This window comes from Gymnogyps californianus, chromosome 2 (genome assembly GCF_018139145.2).
Source record: "Gymnogyps californianus isolate 813 chromosome 2, ASM1813914v2, whole genome shotgun sequence".
In the NCBI taxonomy this organism is placed as follows: Eukaryota; Metazoa; Chordata; class Aves; order Accipitriformes; family Cathartidae; genus Gymnogyps; species Gymnogyps californianus.
In genome coordinates, this window is record NC_059472.1 from 134510724 (window position 1) to 134527067 (window position 16344).

At 37.9% G+C, this 16344-nt stretch overlaps 1 protein-coding gene across 1 annotated transcript in view; it reads right to left on the minus strand.

Annotated features, from left to right (window-relative positions):
• HDAC9 (histone deacetylase 9) overlaps nt 1-16344 on the minus strand; it is a 488764-nt gene that overhangs the window by 444139 nt on the left and 28281 nt on the right. The window contains exon 2 of the mRNA XM_050892726.1: nt 4509-4621. Within this exon, the coding sequence (XP_050748683.1) occupies nt 4509-4527 (19 nt within the window). The 5' untranslated portion in view covers nt 4528-4621. The remainder of the gene's footprint in view (nt 1-4508; nt 4622-16344) is intronic.

Below are 16344 nucleotides of genomic sequence, written 5' to 3' on the forward strand. Positions count from 1 at the left end.
GAAAAATCACTTTCTGATTGACTACAGCAACAGGCAGCTCTTACAAGATACTGAAGACCTGGAAAAATAAGCAATGTTGTTGAAGAGCAGAAAGAAGTTTGAACAGGGATTTCGAAAATTTTATATATCAGACTGGGATTTTAATTCAGTAATTACAGATAGATAAAAGAGCTGATTTCACTTAGGTGCAAGTAAGTAAACTGTACACATTCTGAACTTGTTCTCTTCAGCAGCAGGCACATGTTGATATGCTTTTGAAAATCAGGGACAGTGAATAGCTCTCTCACCCTAATCAATGACCAGCTTTCCACAGCAGCATTCCGCCTGTTTGCAACAGTAAAAGGAAGAAACTGGATAAGCTGGATGCGTGATTTACCACTGGGAGACTGTGATACCAAACACTGCTAATTTAGCAATAGTTTGCAGCATCTAGAAAGCTGCTGGATGGGTCAGAGTTCCAGGTATCTTCCTTTCTTCATCATCTATTAGTATCACCTATTAATATTACTTGCCCCTCTTCCCTAACAGAAATTATTCTACCCCAAGTGATTCCATGAACTACTTTAGGGGTTTTGGTGTTTTGTTTTTTTAAGAGAATTGATTTCATTTAACTATGCCTATGTTACTTTTAATTTCAAGGTGAAAAGCAAAGCACAAAATCTGAAAGATGTGGGTGACAGGAGAAGCAAAGGGGAGAAGAGATGAGATCTCTCTGGACTTATTCCCCTTCTCAGGTTACAAAAAGAAAACCTAGGGTCTTCACGCCTCTGTCATCTTTATCTTTAGAGAAGTATTTATAGTCCACCCTTCCCCATAGGTGCTGTTTTTCTTTGAAAAAAATCTAGGTAAGGAATACTATATTAAATCAACACATGCTTTAAATGAAGCAATCTCCTGTTCAGAACAATAGCATCCTTTGCAAGGATTCCAACCTTTGCAAAACTGAGCTGGTAGGCACACAACAGACACAATCCCCAACCACACCACCATGTTAATAGAAGATCTATTTCAAAGTATTAGACAGTTAGAGACAAGTAACTGCAAAATATTAACTCACCACTGGATATTATTTAGTATTTAAAAAAAAAAGTCTCTCTCAAAACAGTAAGTTAACTATTTCCTGTAAGATCAAATAAATATTTTCTTTTTCTGTCTAATGCTTTTTATGTACACAGATCCGTTCAGACCATGCAAGGGCAACAGGATGTAAACATTTCCTTAATGATCTTACAATTTATAACAAGCAAAGCAAACAACCAAACATCAGCACCTTCCCCTGTTGGGATTCAGCATTTACTTCATAGCTCTACAGATTAGCAAGAGCCTGGTCCCTTAAGGTTCAAAGAGCTGAGATCAATTTAATAAGTTACAGTGTTGTTGAAAGTAGATGTTGCTACACTGGAGACCTGTTCATTGCATCATACAACGTAAGGAAACACTTAAGTGCATTGGTGCTGCAAACAAACCCTATCCAAAGAGGTTCCTCAGGTAATATTTGAATAAAACATGCATAATTTTTGCCTGTTCCACATCAGGTCTTTCAACGGACTTTCTGACAACTTAGGTATGAAGGGAAAGCAATTCTAAAGAAATAAGTATTTTCTCCACTTAGCATATCCCATTGTAAAAATACAGAGAAATTTAGCATAGCACACAATATTTGAAGATTTCTACAGCATTTCAGAATTTTTTCACTGACAGAACAAGCAATCCATGAAGTGGGCTGGCCTATACCATTCATCTACAGAGTAGTGCTGCTTTACCAGTTTGCCTCTTGCTTTTTTTATTCTCTTTTTTTTAAGTATACTTATCTTCTGTGTAAACAGCACGTATGAATGTACACACACAAGCTATATATATGTGGGCTAGATAAACTGTAAAATGAAAAGGTACATCTACCATTCTGTTGTAACCTCCAACCATGACCTAAAATACTGACATTTACAATATATTATGGAAATTTTCACAGTTCTTATACATAAGACACACGGATAGGTATCCAAATGAGTTAGCATCCTGGTATTACACAACAGAGAAAGAGTGTTTCAAAATACTGTCTGTATTAAACGGGAATGCCTAAAATTTCCTGCTTAGAAATTATTTTAAACTGCCCTAACCACTGGCTGTAACTGAATATAGCAACCTATTCCCTGAAGCAGCACAAGATTCTCAGGAGTAAAAAGGCAAGAGCACAAAACTCCCTACTCTATTAGACACATCTCCATCAGGCTTTTGCCATTTAAACTCTGTGCCATCAACGCAATAACTGCCTGCCACAGGCTGACCATCACAGGAACAAGCTGCTCATGTCAGTGCCAATCCAATTAATTTTTCTTTTGGAATACTAGGGATACTTCCTCAACTACTGCAGTGTCTTACAAGTGAAACAAGTAAATTTTGGTATATATTTCTAACCTCAAGTTAGAAGATGAATCATAGAATAGTTTGGGTTGGAAGGGACCTTTAAAGTTGGATGGAACTGCCCTTCTATCTCTTCATCTCATTAGGTTCACCTTCATAAAAACAAACTCCAGGACAAAGAAAAAGAAGCAATAAAAATTGCAATGGGACAAAGACATATTGGCCACATATGAATAAATATGCATGCTTGAAAAGGACTAGGAAGCGGGAACTCACTTACTATGGATGCAATAAGAAAATGCAGCAATTTTTATCTTCTAAAAAATTCTAATAATCAAGTGTTAACTGCTCACAGAAATGGGAGGCCTTTCCAACCACTCCGTTCCCTGCCAGTCTATTACAGTGACTGCACTGAAAGCAGAAATTTGAGTGACCACCAAAAGGTGACAAAACACTACACAAAACACATCTCAGACTCCCTCGATCGGGGGACAGAAGAGATGCCACAAGGAGACACTCATCCTTCTTTAGTCCACAGCATTTACTTTAAGCAGAATGTGAAACTGAAGTCCAAATAAATCCTGCCTCATTTCCCTTTCACTGAGAGAAAGAAAAATGAGGATCCCATGGGTGACGTTGCCCTTGAATACTGCAACTCTGTACGTGCTACAGAGGTGTTTTGACATGGTTGGTGAAGCAACTCGGCGTTTTCACAGGCAAACTCTAATGTTGGGGGACACTAAGGACTAGATTCAAAGATATTTAGGCACCTAGCTCTTACTGAAAACAATGTTTCCGAAGTGTCTAAATACCTTTACAGGTAATCTGATTATACTGACTGTTTCTCTTTTATTGGATTTGGAAAGACAGCAAACATGAATGCATATTTACAATCTGTTTCTTCATAGCAATAAGAGTATTGGAAGATTTACTTTCATTTTTGGCTATTTCCGCAGACTATATCTCATGCAAGATAAGAAACGTTAGAAAGATACCCAATCAACTGGAGTATCTTGGAATTTGAACTGCATGTTTAGAAAAGTACAAGATTATTTCATATTAGTCACCACTGCGATGCAGATAAAGCAAAGACATGCCTTTCTGCTGAATGCCCCATCACGCTTTGTATGGATAATTCACTGCATGCACCAAATTGCACAGCAAGAAAAAGAGGTCGAGTATGAAACCCAGCTATGCTTGACTCCATTCAATGTAAAAGCAGTTATTGTCAGTTTTCTACACTACAATAAGCAATTCTCCAAAAATCCTCGCTGAATTACATTTCTATGAGATAGGGCATCTAGCAGTTAAATACAGCTCACTAACTATTACAGTGTTTTCCCTGATGCTTTTATAGGCTGTTTGCACAAAACCAAAGCAGTCATAAAATAAGCCACCTGTAAAGGGTTATTTTACCAACAGTACTAGAAATAAATACTTCAAGGGTGGGTGAACAAAGTGTGAACCATATGGGATGTTGCACAGATTTGAATTGGGGACTTTAACTCCTCAAAAGAATTGAAGTCAAGGCATGTTCCATATGCAGCACTCTGTTTTCTTGGAAGTCTGAACATTGGGTACAGGTACTAATAGTTCACTTTCTATCAGGTGATCCTGCAGTAACTCATTTTGCAGGCATCAGACAAAGCAGGTTCAGAGACCACTGTTAATTACGCATCCTTAAAGAAGGAAGCTCTGCAGAGAATGCCCAATGTGGGCAAATATGACTTCAGAGCTAAGAAGAAAAATAACAGAATACCATTTGCAGTCTTTCTTTAAACGAAGCAATTGTGCAAAGGCAGAAAATAAATTAATGACTGAATACAAATATTAAGAATTAAAATGTTTTAAGATGTCTATTCATGTCCAATCATGATTATTCAGTTTCTTAATAAACTCTACAAAAATGTTTTAAAAGCACTGTAGGATTATACTGCCTTTATAATTCAACTGAGATAAGGTATCCTCAAAATAGCCTTTTCCACCTGTATAGCCATTATCCTGTTTTATAAGACAGTCATATCTTATGAAGCGCAGCTGGTATGTCAGTCACTTGCCAAATCCATTTCATCAACACAAAGAATTACGCACATCCTAATACAGGACAGTGTTCTGCAGGAGTGAGATATAAATATAAACAAACTGACCTGGTGTTGTGGAGCTCATTGCTCTTGATGGAATGGTAACTTTTTGACAGTGTAAAGCCAAACTGTGGCAGAAGTTGTTCAGATTTTGAGGTTCTTCCAGAAGTGGGGTGAATCTAAATAAAATAAAGAAGAAAAAAACCACCTTTGACTATATATTAACAACATACTATTTTTTAAAGAGATGATAATTATGTCAAACACACTTAAACAGAAGAACATTTGAAATCTCTCACACTAAAGGTTCTTTCTTTCACGTACATTTTTGCTGTAAATTCAAGAGCTGATGACCACTGAAAACAAGACTAAAATTAAAAAATCCTCAAGCTTCAGGGCAGTCCAGATTCAGATACAAATTTTCATTACAGCCCATCTATAGTCATATAACAATACCAGAAAGTGAAGGGTGAACTGGTCCTTTCTCTTTCCGCTAAGATCAGGGAATTATATGAACTAGAGTTTGAAAGATTTGAGGAAGAAATAGCTGGATTATATCCTTATGGCTAAGCAGTGGCCAATTCGTAGTTTTACTCTTACTGTAGACATTTGCAGTCAGCATTGAAACATGAATGTGCAGAAACAGATCTGCATTCAAAAGCCTTTCTGGAATAGCTACTACTTCCTTAATCTCCGATGTTTACACCGTTCATGAACGGAACTTGTTGAAATAATTAGCATAGCTGAACGGAGCTCCCACAACTAGCTAATGACATCTCTGACACCATGAAGATAGCTGCTAATAGCATGGGCTGCTCAAGAGTAGGGCAAGGAAGGTTCTGCAATTTGGCTGAATCCTTTCACAGTCCTGTGGCATTCTCAGTTCAATGCAGAAGCAGAAGCAAAAACGTTCCTCTAATACTCCCATCTGCTGAAAGTTTAAAGCTGCAGAGAAGAGGCTTTCAGGGAACTAAAATATATTTTCATTCAAGCATGATATAAACAGCATAATGGGAGAGAGAAGGTTGTAGTGCATTACGACGACTGTGACTATCCTATTCAGCCACTGCTCCTGAAGCATCTAAGTAGTCAAAGATATTCTTAGTGCTGAATATTTTAGCAGCTTTTGTCACTTTTTTTAAACCACCAACTGCACATTTAGTTTCAAGCTGAGCTCAGCCAAATTTCAGATAGTAAATTACATTTTAACCAAGTATAATCATTTAAGTTTAGCATCATTATCATTCAAGAAAGGGAAATCACATATTTAGATAAGTAACTTCTGCTTTTATGCCCACTAAAGTAGCCTGCTCAAACAGGCATGATATTTGGATACATCCAGTACTCCAGCAGACAGCATCTGTAAAATCAAAATTCATGATACTTCATGAAAATCCTAATTACTTTCCCTTGCTTACCTTACGCATCAAATTTCATCAAATATCAGATGGAATCGCTATTAAACTGAACAGCCTCTACTGTTAATCTAATCCAAAACCTCTATTTGGGCATATCTTTACCTTGACTGAGACAGGCAAGTTACTTCCCCATATAGCTCCAAGACTCATCAATATATGTACAACCAATGCACAATTCAGGCTAGACGAGTTTTAAGATTTTACTTAATTTCAGAGAGCTTATTATTATCTTAGCAGCTACACAGATCAGGAAGAACATCTTCCAGTGAATCCAACATCCATTCATTCAGTTTCCAGCCTCAGCTGTGACTACACGGTATCTCACAAAAAGTAAAGAAATGGATAGCAATGCTTAACTATGGACTTCACTAGAGTGAATTTTCAGTAGAGATTTAAACTAAACATAATAGAAAATGCTGGGCATTAGGATTTGACAATATTCTAAGGAAAACACTTATGATCACCATAGCTAAAACTATAAATTTGTCTAATTTCACTTCGTGTAGACACTCCCATCTAAGTGGATATTTGAAGCTAGTATGACCAGAGAACATGCAGCCAGTTCAGACTGCATGCTCAAATAGCTAAGGTTTCAACTCACAAACAAATCTTCACTTTTTCTCCCCAATAAAGATAATGTCAAGTAATTGGGATAGTTGTGTGAGAGCGAGCGAGCGAGATCTGTGGATATGACTAGCATGCTCCTGTCAGTGCAAATACTGACATTACACACTCCATCAAACCAATGGTCCCATCAATCCTGAACTACTGGGGTATAGATATCAGCTTTGCTGAAACACTGTAGAAAGAAGCTGCTTCACAGCTCTTCCATGCTTTTCTGGAGCAAGGAACACTTACCCTTGGAGGAGGATCAGGTTAGGGAAGACTTAAACAAGCTAGACATACACAAGTCCATGTGACCTCATGAGATGGATGCTCCCATGAGCACTGAGGGAGCTGGACAGTATCACTGCAAGGCCACTCTCAGATTACCTTTGAAAGGTCATGACCATCAAGAGAGGTTCACAAAGACTGTAAGAAAGCAAACATTACTCCTGTCTTCAGGAAGGACAAGAAGGAGAATACAGAGAACTACAGGCCAGTCAGCCTCACCTCAATTTCTAGGAAGGTGATGGAGCAAATAATCCCGGAAACAATTTCCAAGTACGTGAAGGACAGGAAGGTGATGGGAAACAGTCAGCACATATTTATGAAGGAGAATCATACTTGGCCAACCTGATAGCCTTCTAGAATGAAATGACTAGCAACATGGATGAGGGAAGAGCAGGGAATGTTGTTTATCTTGACTTTAGCAAGGCTTTCAGCACTGTCTCCCATAACATCCTCACAGACAAAATGTGAAATACACATAGGTAAGTGGACAGCAGGGTAGCTGAAAACTGGCTGAGCTGCCAGGCTCAAAGGGTTGTGATCTGCAGCCCGAAGTCCAGGTGGAGGCCAGTCACTTCAATGGAGCACCCAGGCGTCAATACTGGTGCCAGTACTGCTTTTCATTAAGGACCTGGCTGATGGTACAGAGCATATCCTCAGCAATTCTACAGATGATTCAGGATTGGGAGGAGCAGTTGACAAAGCAGATGGTTTTGCTGCCATTCAGAGGGACTTCAACGGGCTAGAGAAAATGGGTCTACTGAATGTATGTGGCAAGGTTTGGGAGGGGTGGGGGGTGCTGCAGAGATGGTCTCTGTGGGAGAAGGTAAAGGGCTGCCATGTGCCAGTCACAGCGGGTCCAGCTGGCCCTGCAACAGCCCCACCACAGGCCAAAGCTTATTAGCCCATCACCAAAGTTTGTGGAGCCTCTGTGAAAACACATTTAAGGGCAGAAAACACTAAACAGAGAGAGAAGAAGCGGGGGGGAGAAAAGTGAGAAACAGAAAGAACACTAAGGTCAGAGGAAAAGGAGGTGCTCCATCGCAGAGCAGCTAGGTAAAGAGCAGTGAAGAAGACAGAGCCAGACTCTTCTCAGTGATGCCCAGTGACAGAAAAAGAGGCAATGTGCACAAATTGAAATATGGGAAATTCCATTTAAACATTAAAAGGCACTTTTTCACTGTTATTGAGGCCAAACATCTCATGAACAGGCTGCCCAGAGAGTTTGTTAAGTCTCCATCCTTGGAGATTGTACACCGTCTTGGGCAACCAGCTGTAGTTGACACAGCCTTGAAGAGGGGCATGGACTAGGTATCTCCAGAGGTCCCTTCCAACCTCAGCTACTCTATGATTACATGATGTGGAAGTTAAGGATTTTTCCCTTTTAAGATCACCACAGACAGCATCAGCACTGAATATTCATTGCGGTTAAACCTACTGAGAATAACTCCTGTATAAGAAAGCATTCTGCTGGGATCCCCATAAAAAGATTTCTGTTAAGGAATTTTGTAAATTCAACTGCACTGGTAGTCTTATATTTTATGAAGTGGTGGTTGGCATCCTGCCTGATACTCTATTTCCATATATTTCTTGTAAATGCAAAGCTTTCACCAAACTGAATGTTGTTGTTCAGGTTCAGTTTTAAAAACTCCTTGCAAATACGATACAAGGCTCGTATTGTCAAAGCTCACATTTAGAACCATGAAAAATGCCGCATCACTATATACAGAATTATATTCACAACACAGACACTCTCATTCAAATACACTTCTACCGATAAGTTGACATGCTTCATTTCTTTCCTTTTACTGAAGGAGTGTCATAGTGTAAATTAGACACTATGAACTGCAGTGCCACATATTTTTTAATGTTAGCACTGAACTAAAGGAAAAAAGCATACGGCTGGCCACAGTAGATTATAATTTCACGCGGGGTACTATGGTCCTTGGGAGATGCATTTGTACTCCACCTCCACCCACAAAAACCAGCACGCAGTTCCTGATCAGTCAAATCTTGACGATACTAAAGTACAGCAAGTGGCTCCAGGATTTAGTATAGACTATCTGCACTTCCTAAGGCATTCCATTTTAACTAGATGATAACGACTAAAGGATGAATTATCAACTTGGCATATTAGGCTATAGCACAATATACAGCAAATTAACTTCTACTTTCAGATATGTCACTGGAGGTGATGCTACACATCAGTGACTTGCATTTGCTCACCCAGGAACAATGAACCTTCTCCATCTTCTTCAAAGGGAATAGTTCATGTGTTCCAAGGATTGATGCACCTTTGAAACTGCTACAGAAGAACAGTGCAAGATGGAATGTAGGTCTTCATGCCCACTGGCCACCATAAAGCTTATGTTTCTCATGACTGTAAATAGGTATAACATTTTCAAACACAACTAAGCATTTCAAGTTAATACCATTCCTTTAAACTATCATCTCTCACTGTGCTGTCCCAAGACTATATTCACTGACTACCTTTTTTCTATCTTGTGCCTATACTTCAAAATTCTTTTGGGAATTGAGTTTCTGAAATAGGATGCAATGAATACAAATTAACGGAACTCAGATGAAATAGATATTTCTACTTCTATTTCCCCCTTCCCCAAGATGAATTTTTCATGAGAACTTCTGAAATGAATCCATAGGCACACGTTTTTCAAAGCTACATCCTGGAGGTATCTTCCAGATCTTTCTCTTCCAGGAGGATTTTTTTACTCAACTCCAAAATATCTCTATTTGTAAAGGGGTTTAGAAAATCGTTATGCAAAGATTTTGCAGATAAAAAGATACAATGATATACTTCATTAAATTCTGAACACGACAGGTTGGCACCCCTAATAACACATCTAGTCGATTCTCAGTTGCCTATATTGTTTTAAAATAGCTTTCAGTTACTTATCAACAAAATTGTTGTTTGGAATTGCTAACAAAACGCTGGAGGCCATTCACCTCAAGTGTCGCAAGAAAGGAACAGTAATCACTTCTCCTCACAACAGCTTGTGTGTTAAAAAACTAAGCATCTAAAACAGCTGTCAGAATTGCTACAAATTCTGTTGTCCAATGAGCATTTTAGCAAAAAGCACAATTAAAAGAAATCTGAAAGGTTAAAAAAATAAAAATAAATAAAACAAAACAACAACAACAACAACAATTGTTCTCTACAGGACATGAAAACCGTGATGGTTAAAAAAGAATATGTCTTTCAAATGAAAGATATTTTACAAAAAAATTCTTGAATAGGTATTCATACTGTATATAATGAAAATTAGATGGAAAAAAGAGATCAAGCTATAGATCTTAAAAAAATAATGCATGGCAACATAAAGACTAGAAGACAAATTACAGTGAACTTTTGCTAAAGTGAATTTTACCCAGGTAAGCCAAACCCAGAGTGCCAAATCCAACCCTTCTAACCTTATATGAACCTTCAAAATTTGATCAGGAAGTGAGCTGGCATATGGAAAAGGAGAAAAATAAGATCATACGTGTTAAGAAATGTTGGTGTGAATTCTAAACATGAAGGACTTAAAGACATCAGCTCAAAGAGCAAATGGCTATATGCTCTTTTATTCCATTTCTATTATATTTGGTTTACAGATGTAAAATAAGCTAGACTAAAACCAGGACATTATGCAGCATAATGCTATTATGCAGTGACCTTTATATGAAAGTACAGTGCAGATTTACTAGCAGCATTATCAAAGTCTAGTCCAACAGATATTGGGGTATATAACTGCTTTCAGTGAGAATTTAGCGGTTCCACAGCAAAGCTTTCAGTATCCAGAGCTCAGTGCAGGATTAAGTATTTTACAGTAAGGTATTCAGGTATCTTATTCTTAATTAGGTATCTACTTAAAAACTTTTTGAAGTCTATAACAATTTTGCAGAACATATCTTTGAAGGTTCGGTATTAAAGAACTACTCTAGCAGTAAGTTCTGGACTGTCATACTCTTTATGCTTCCCCACCAAAGCATTTTTTGACACATTGCCTAACAGAAAAGTATGTCTTACGTCTGTATGGAATCCTCAGTTATACTACTAACATATAGCTATTTCTTTTGAAGACTAAGTTACATCACTGTACTATTCCAATTACTCATATGCAATATTAAGCCGTTTTGTATCTCATGCATGCTGCGAGCATACTACTCACATTGTTGTAAGTGGGAAGGCTCAGACTTCTGCCCAGTAAGACAAATCCTCCTTTCTGAAACTCTTAACCAAGCAAAAGAGCCATACAGCCATATAGTCAATCTCTTTTACACTCACTATCTACTACAGAGATGAAGCAAACAAGATTTCTAAAAAGCACGATGAGATGATGCCTTCCATCAAAAATGAGTCTTAGGCCTCAATCATCAGGATTAAATAATGTGCTGCTAAACAGCTGGCTGGACTTCTGCTATGCCAATTACAACAAATTGGCACAAGCTTCTGCTCCATTTCCCAGTGAAGCCAGTTGGAAACGTGATCTAGCTAAAAACAATCTTTTTTTTCAGCCTCATCAGGTTTTTGAACTTGTTCACCACGCAGCTGCAGAAATACTTCTGCTACAGCTTAAGTTGTCCTGGCTCCCTCGTCCACGCTAGCCCCTTGGCTCGGCCAAGAGGAGTGTGTATTAAGCTGTGCCCTCACAACATAGAGCTGAGGTACAAGATTCATCCTGCATCAAGTACTACCAGGCAGTAGCAGGGACCTCACCAGGTGAGGGACTGACCTGTATGATGCTTTCATAGCAGAAATAGAAAATATGAGACAGGCTAGCCTCTTTATGTCCACATTTTTTTTTTCCAATTATGCCAGATTTTAATCAGTATTGCTTAAAAACATTTTGGAAACAAAAAGAATTTCTGCTAGGGAAAAATGAATCATAAAATTAGGAGGTCACTGAAGCACAAATTTGACTTCTACCACTTCTGCCACTTGAAGCATTGTAAAATATAACTACTGCTGAGACTACATCACTAATCAACATACGCAGGCACTTCCAGAGAGGAAGAGTCCTCTCCTGCATTCCCAGAGTCCTGCCAATGGGCTCTGCTGGAACCAGGGAAACATAATGGACTTCTCAGATTTTTCGCAAAGCCTGATGAAGAGAGGGATGGAAGTATCAGAAGTTAATGCTTCTCTATGCCCTGAGGGTAGCCCACAAGGGAACATACTACTTCTAAACTGAAGTTTGGTGCCTAGCAACGAAAAAAAATACCATCAGAGACCTGAAGAAATCCAGTTAAACGTAAGGAAAGAAACAAACAAAAACCTTTTTCACTGCAACAAGTTGCCCAGGGTGGCTGTGTAGTCTCCATCCTTGGAGATATTCAAAACCCAAGTGGACATGGCCTTGATCAGCCTACTCTAGCTGACTGTGCTTTGTGCATTGGGATTGAATTAGACAATCTCTAGAGATGCTTTCCAGCTGCAGCCATTCTGCTCCAAGACACATGAAGAACAGCCCTTGTAGGTGGTTCGAAAGTGGGTATAGTCCTCTCCCGACGCACAAGGGTGTGGAGGAGCTTCCACCAGATGAATATAACTGAAGGAAAGCATCTCTCTCTTATGAATTTTTCTTTTTCTTAAAAAGCTGGACAAAGTGAGCCACTACAAGAAATTATAGAGCCCCGATTATTTTGAAGGAAATCTCAAATTCTAAGTTTCTTTTATTTTACCTCTCTTCCCCAGCACTACAAAAACTAATTATCCAGGCTCCTGGGAAGGAAGCCTCAAACAGAACTCAAGCACCTAATTTAGAAATGCTTTCTAAATTCTTAAATTTGCGTTTGAAAAATTTTAAGCGGACTTCTGTAGAGAGCAAAGGCAAATTTCAATGACAGCAGGAGTACAGAGACTTACATGAGCACCGTGAGCTCTGCACTACTGACCTAAACTGTGCTTAATTCAGGGGATATTTGAGGGAGGCAAGACTTCATTAATCAATAATTTATTATCATTCATCATCAATAACTTATTCACTGATAATTAAAAAAAAACCCACCAAAAAACCTTTTAAGTTATGTGAAAGGAAACAACTCTGCTGAAACCAATTACCCATCTCTGCCTGCTGTGTCCAAAAACATCCATTTCTCTAAAAATGTATGAGATTAAATGTAATTTTAACCCATTAAAATGATTAACAGAGGGGAAGGACGTTAACTGGTTACAGAGGGGAAGGAGGGAAGGAGGGAAGATGATGGACTGTTTATTCTACGTATGCATACACACAGAATAAAAAAACCCACCACTCCAACACACATTCTTAATAAATGGTCTTACACAAGAAGAAAAAAGTAAACTTGTAAACTTTTACCATTCATGTCATTAAAATACGACTTTTCCCATGGGTTCAGATAACCCAACCCAGTTCAGAGCACTAGAACTAGAAACAATCTTCCAAAAGAACAAGAAATAGACAGTAAATAGAGCACTCCTGAAACCGTTTCGGCCTATAATACGTAGCCCACAGTACTTCAGCTTTGGTTTATATTTGTCTTTTTACCAGTTGAAAATTAAACTTCTCTCAACCACTCTTTCTTTTTTCTTAAACTGAATCCTATTTCAGCTGCTATTGAACCTTGTTGCACAGTGTGTTAACTAACATATAGCTACCGTTAAAGAACTTCAGATAGTGACACAATTTTCCCCTATTCCTTATTTACTCTATCTTTTCAAGTAAAGGGCAGCGTAACAACTAGTTTATTATGTTTCAAATTTAATCTGAGATGCACAGCACCTGAATATTTATGGCAGGGGAACTTTGTAATTAGAATGTATCAGAACATCAAAGCTTCATACAGAAATGCACTTTTGCATTTCTGCAACATCATACTTATTTAGAATAACAGAATGCATCTCATGAAACAACAAGAATTATTAGCCTCCCTAGGGGAGTCTGCCTGTCTTAGACTCTACAGGAAGAGACTACTTATCTAGAAGATAAAACCTCCAAAGGGAATCTCAGACGGCTGACCTGGGTTCTGAATCGCCCTCTGAAGGAATCAGTCTTGCTTTCCTTCTCAGCTCTTAAAGGAAACATGAGAGTACGTGCTAGTTAAGTTAAAAGGAAAAAAAAAAAAAAATTTTAGAAGAGCAGCTTCATGTATAAACTTCCTCAGACATTATAAAAATTTTATTTGGAACCATCAAAAATTTACTTTCAGTATAATTGTTTGGATTCATTTCACTTAGACATATTGCAATAAAGTTTTTCTGGTTTTAAGGCAAAAGGACATTCTCTCCCTCACTGAAACCTTCCTCAATATGTAACAATTAAACATTTTGATGTGATCATAAAGATAAATATAAACACTTGGGATTGTCATCACTGCCTTCAAAAAGGCTAGAGTGAAGTTACAGCTAAATACCCTTGAAAAATCCAAATTCATGTCAGATACGTTTATGTATAGATATTAGCACAGATAATCATATTCAAAAGAACCTGATTTGCAAACAGTTCTTATTTTTAGAGCACAATATGTCTCTCTAAGTTTAGTTTGACACTTGGTTTGGATGAATCCAGACAAATCTCAAGGTGAATCATCATAATATTCTGCTGCTCTCCAGCCCTTCCACAGAGGCTACAGAGCCGTCCATGGTTTCTCCAGAACCACTCTTGCTACTTCCATTAAATTAGGACCTAGATGTCCCATCCAGGATTCAAACCACTTCGTAAGACATTCAGTACTCTGTTATTTAACAGATCTTAAAAAGTTATCAAAACCTTTCTGAAATGTAAAGAGATGGAAAAGAGCTCTTACACCATGCCTCACCTTACACCTGGTCTTGAATTAGTACATTCATGTGGACTGTGGAACACAGGTCTCAAACATGACCTTCTGATGTCTCATGCGTACCACCTTCCCCCCTAAAGCAATAGTATCCAGTCTTGGACGCATTCCTTCAGTGACACAGGCATATTCAAAAAGCTGCACAAGTGTTACCTCATTTACAGTTAAATTATTATCCTCTTCTATACTTACAAATATTTTTGATTTTGAGAAAGTCTAAGCCACTTATGATACAAGATATCATTTTAGAAAAAAAATTTTAAAAAATAGTTTCTGAATTTTATCACTTATCGGCCTTAAAATATTAACCTGAGAAATGAGTATTCAAAAAAAATACAAAGCAGAGAACTTCAAATCCACAGGTATATTTGGATCTTTGGTAATTCTGACTTCCACTAGACAGAAAATTTTCCAGAAAAATAAATATGACACAGGAGTAAGGCATGCAAAATACAAACTCATGACAACTTCATTGTAGGTTAAGAGTCCTAAGAATACAAAGAAAGAGAAGCATCTGCAAATAGGTAAAACACAAGCCAAGAACCATGGTAATCACCTACAGAAAGCAGTCAGCTACTTCCATCACGTAGCACACAGAGGTCCTGGGTGAGAACAAGACCATCTTGTGTTTATGTAGCGCCTAAAGGAGTTCCTCCTGCAAGGAACTTGGAACCTGTGCCAACAAACCAGGCAGAGGGGGACAACAGGGCTTAGTACAGGCACCAAGCACAATGATGAGCGGCGACTGACACCTTTACTCTAAGAAAGATTTTTATAAAGTGATAAAGTCAGACTAACAAGAGAATCAACATAGGAGAGGGGCTATAGGTACATAAAAGTTGTTAGTAAGCTTAGCAGGAAGTAGAGGCAACCACTACACAGAATGTTTTCATAGTTGTGATACATTATATGAGATGTTGTCCAATGTTATTTCACGCATTAAAAGTAGCTGAGATGAATCAAACTTTTCCATTTAAATCTATGATGGAAAAGTGAGTTTGTCTGCTTAGCAGCAAAAGGATTTTTGTTGTTTTTACCATCAAGAACCCTTCGGCTTTTGTTGCTTAATTAACAGCCAAGTATTCTTCTGTTCATTGGAAACAAGTTTCAGTCAAATTTCCCTCAGGAAAAGCATATGGATGGCCAGAGAACATGTAAGCTCAGTTTTTGTATATAAACTTCCCATTAAAAAAATTTACATTTGCTGTCATTGAATTTTAGCAAAGTTTGGACAAATTTTTTTTACACAAGCTTCTACATACATTAGGCTTCAATTTTGGCTTTTCAATGTCTAAAGAACTATTACCACAGAGTCTTTAATTGTTTAAGCAGTTATTTGCATTGTTTGACAAGTAAGAAATATTGTAGAGCTTGTATTACAAAAAAGTAAACCTTTCACTAAAGCTGATGCTTTGGAGAACATTTACATGGAATGTCCTTTGACAGTGGATTTCCTTACAGTAGAGCTTTATTTGTCTTCACAAGACAAGTTTAGGATTAAAACTGACATTTGTTAAGAGTATGGTTCAGCAGGAACTAAATGATACATGGAAGTTCGATTAATACTTTGGCATTTTCAGCAGTGGAATATAAACCAAGACAACAGACTTTCTGCATCAGTTAAACCACATCGCAGGTAGAAGTCTGAAACTTATTTTCATGCGCTATTAGTTTTCTGCGATTTCACCAATGTCACTGGGGAAAAAAAATAAACATTATAATACTAACTTACAAATTATTAAAGATAACAGGAACTTGCCAGCCACAATACAGGAGACTTCTTAATGGACTTGGCT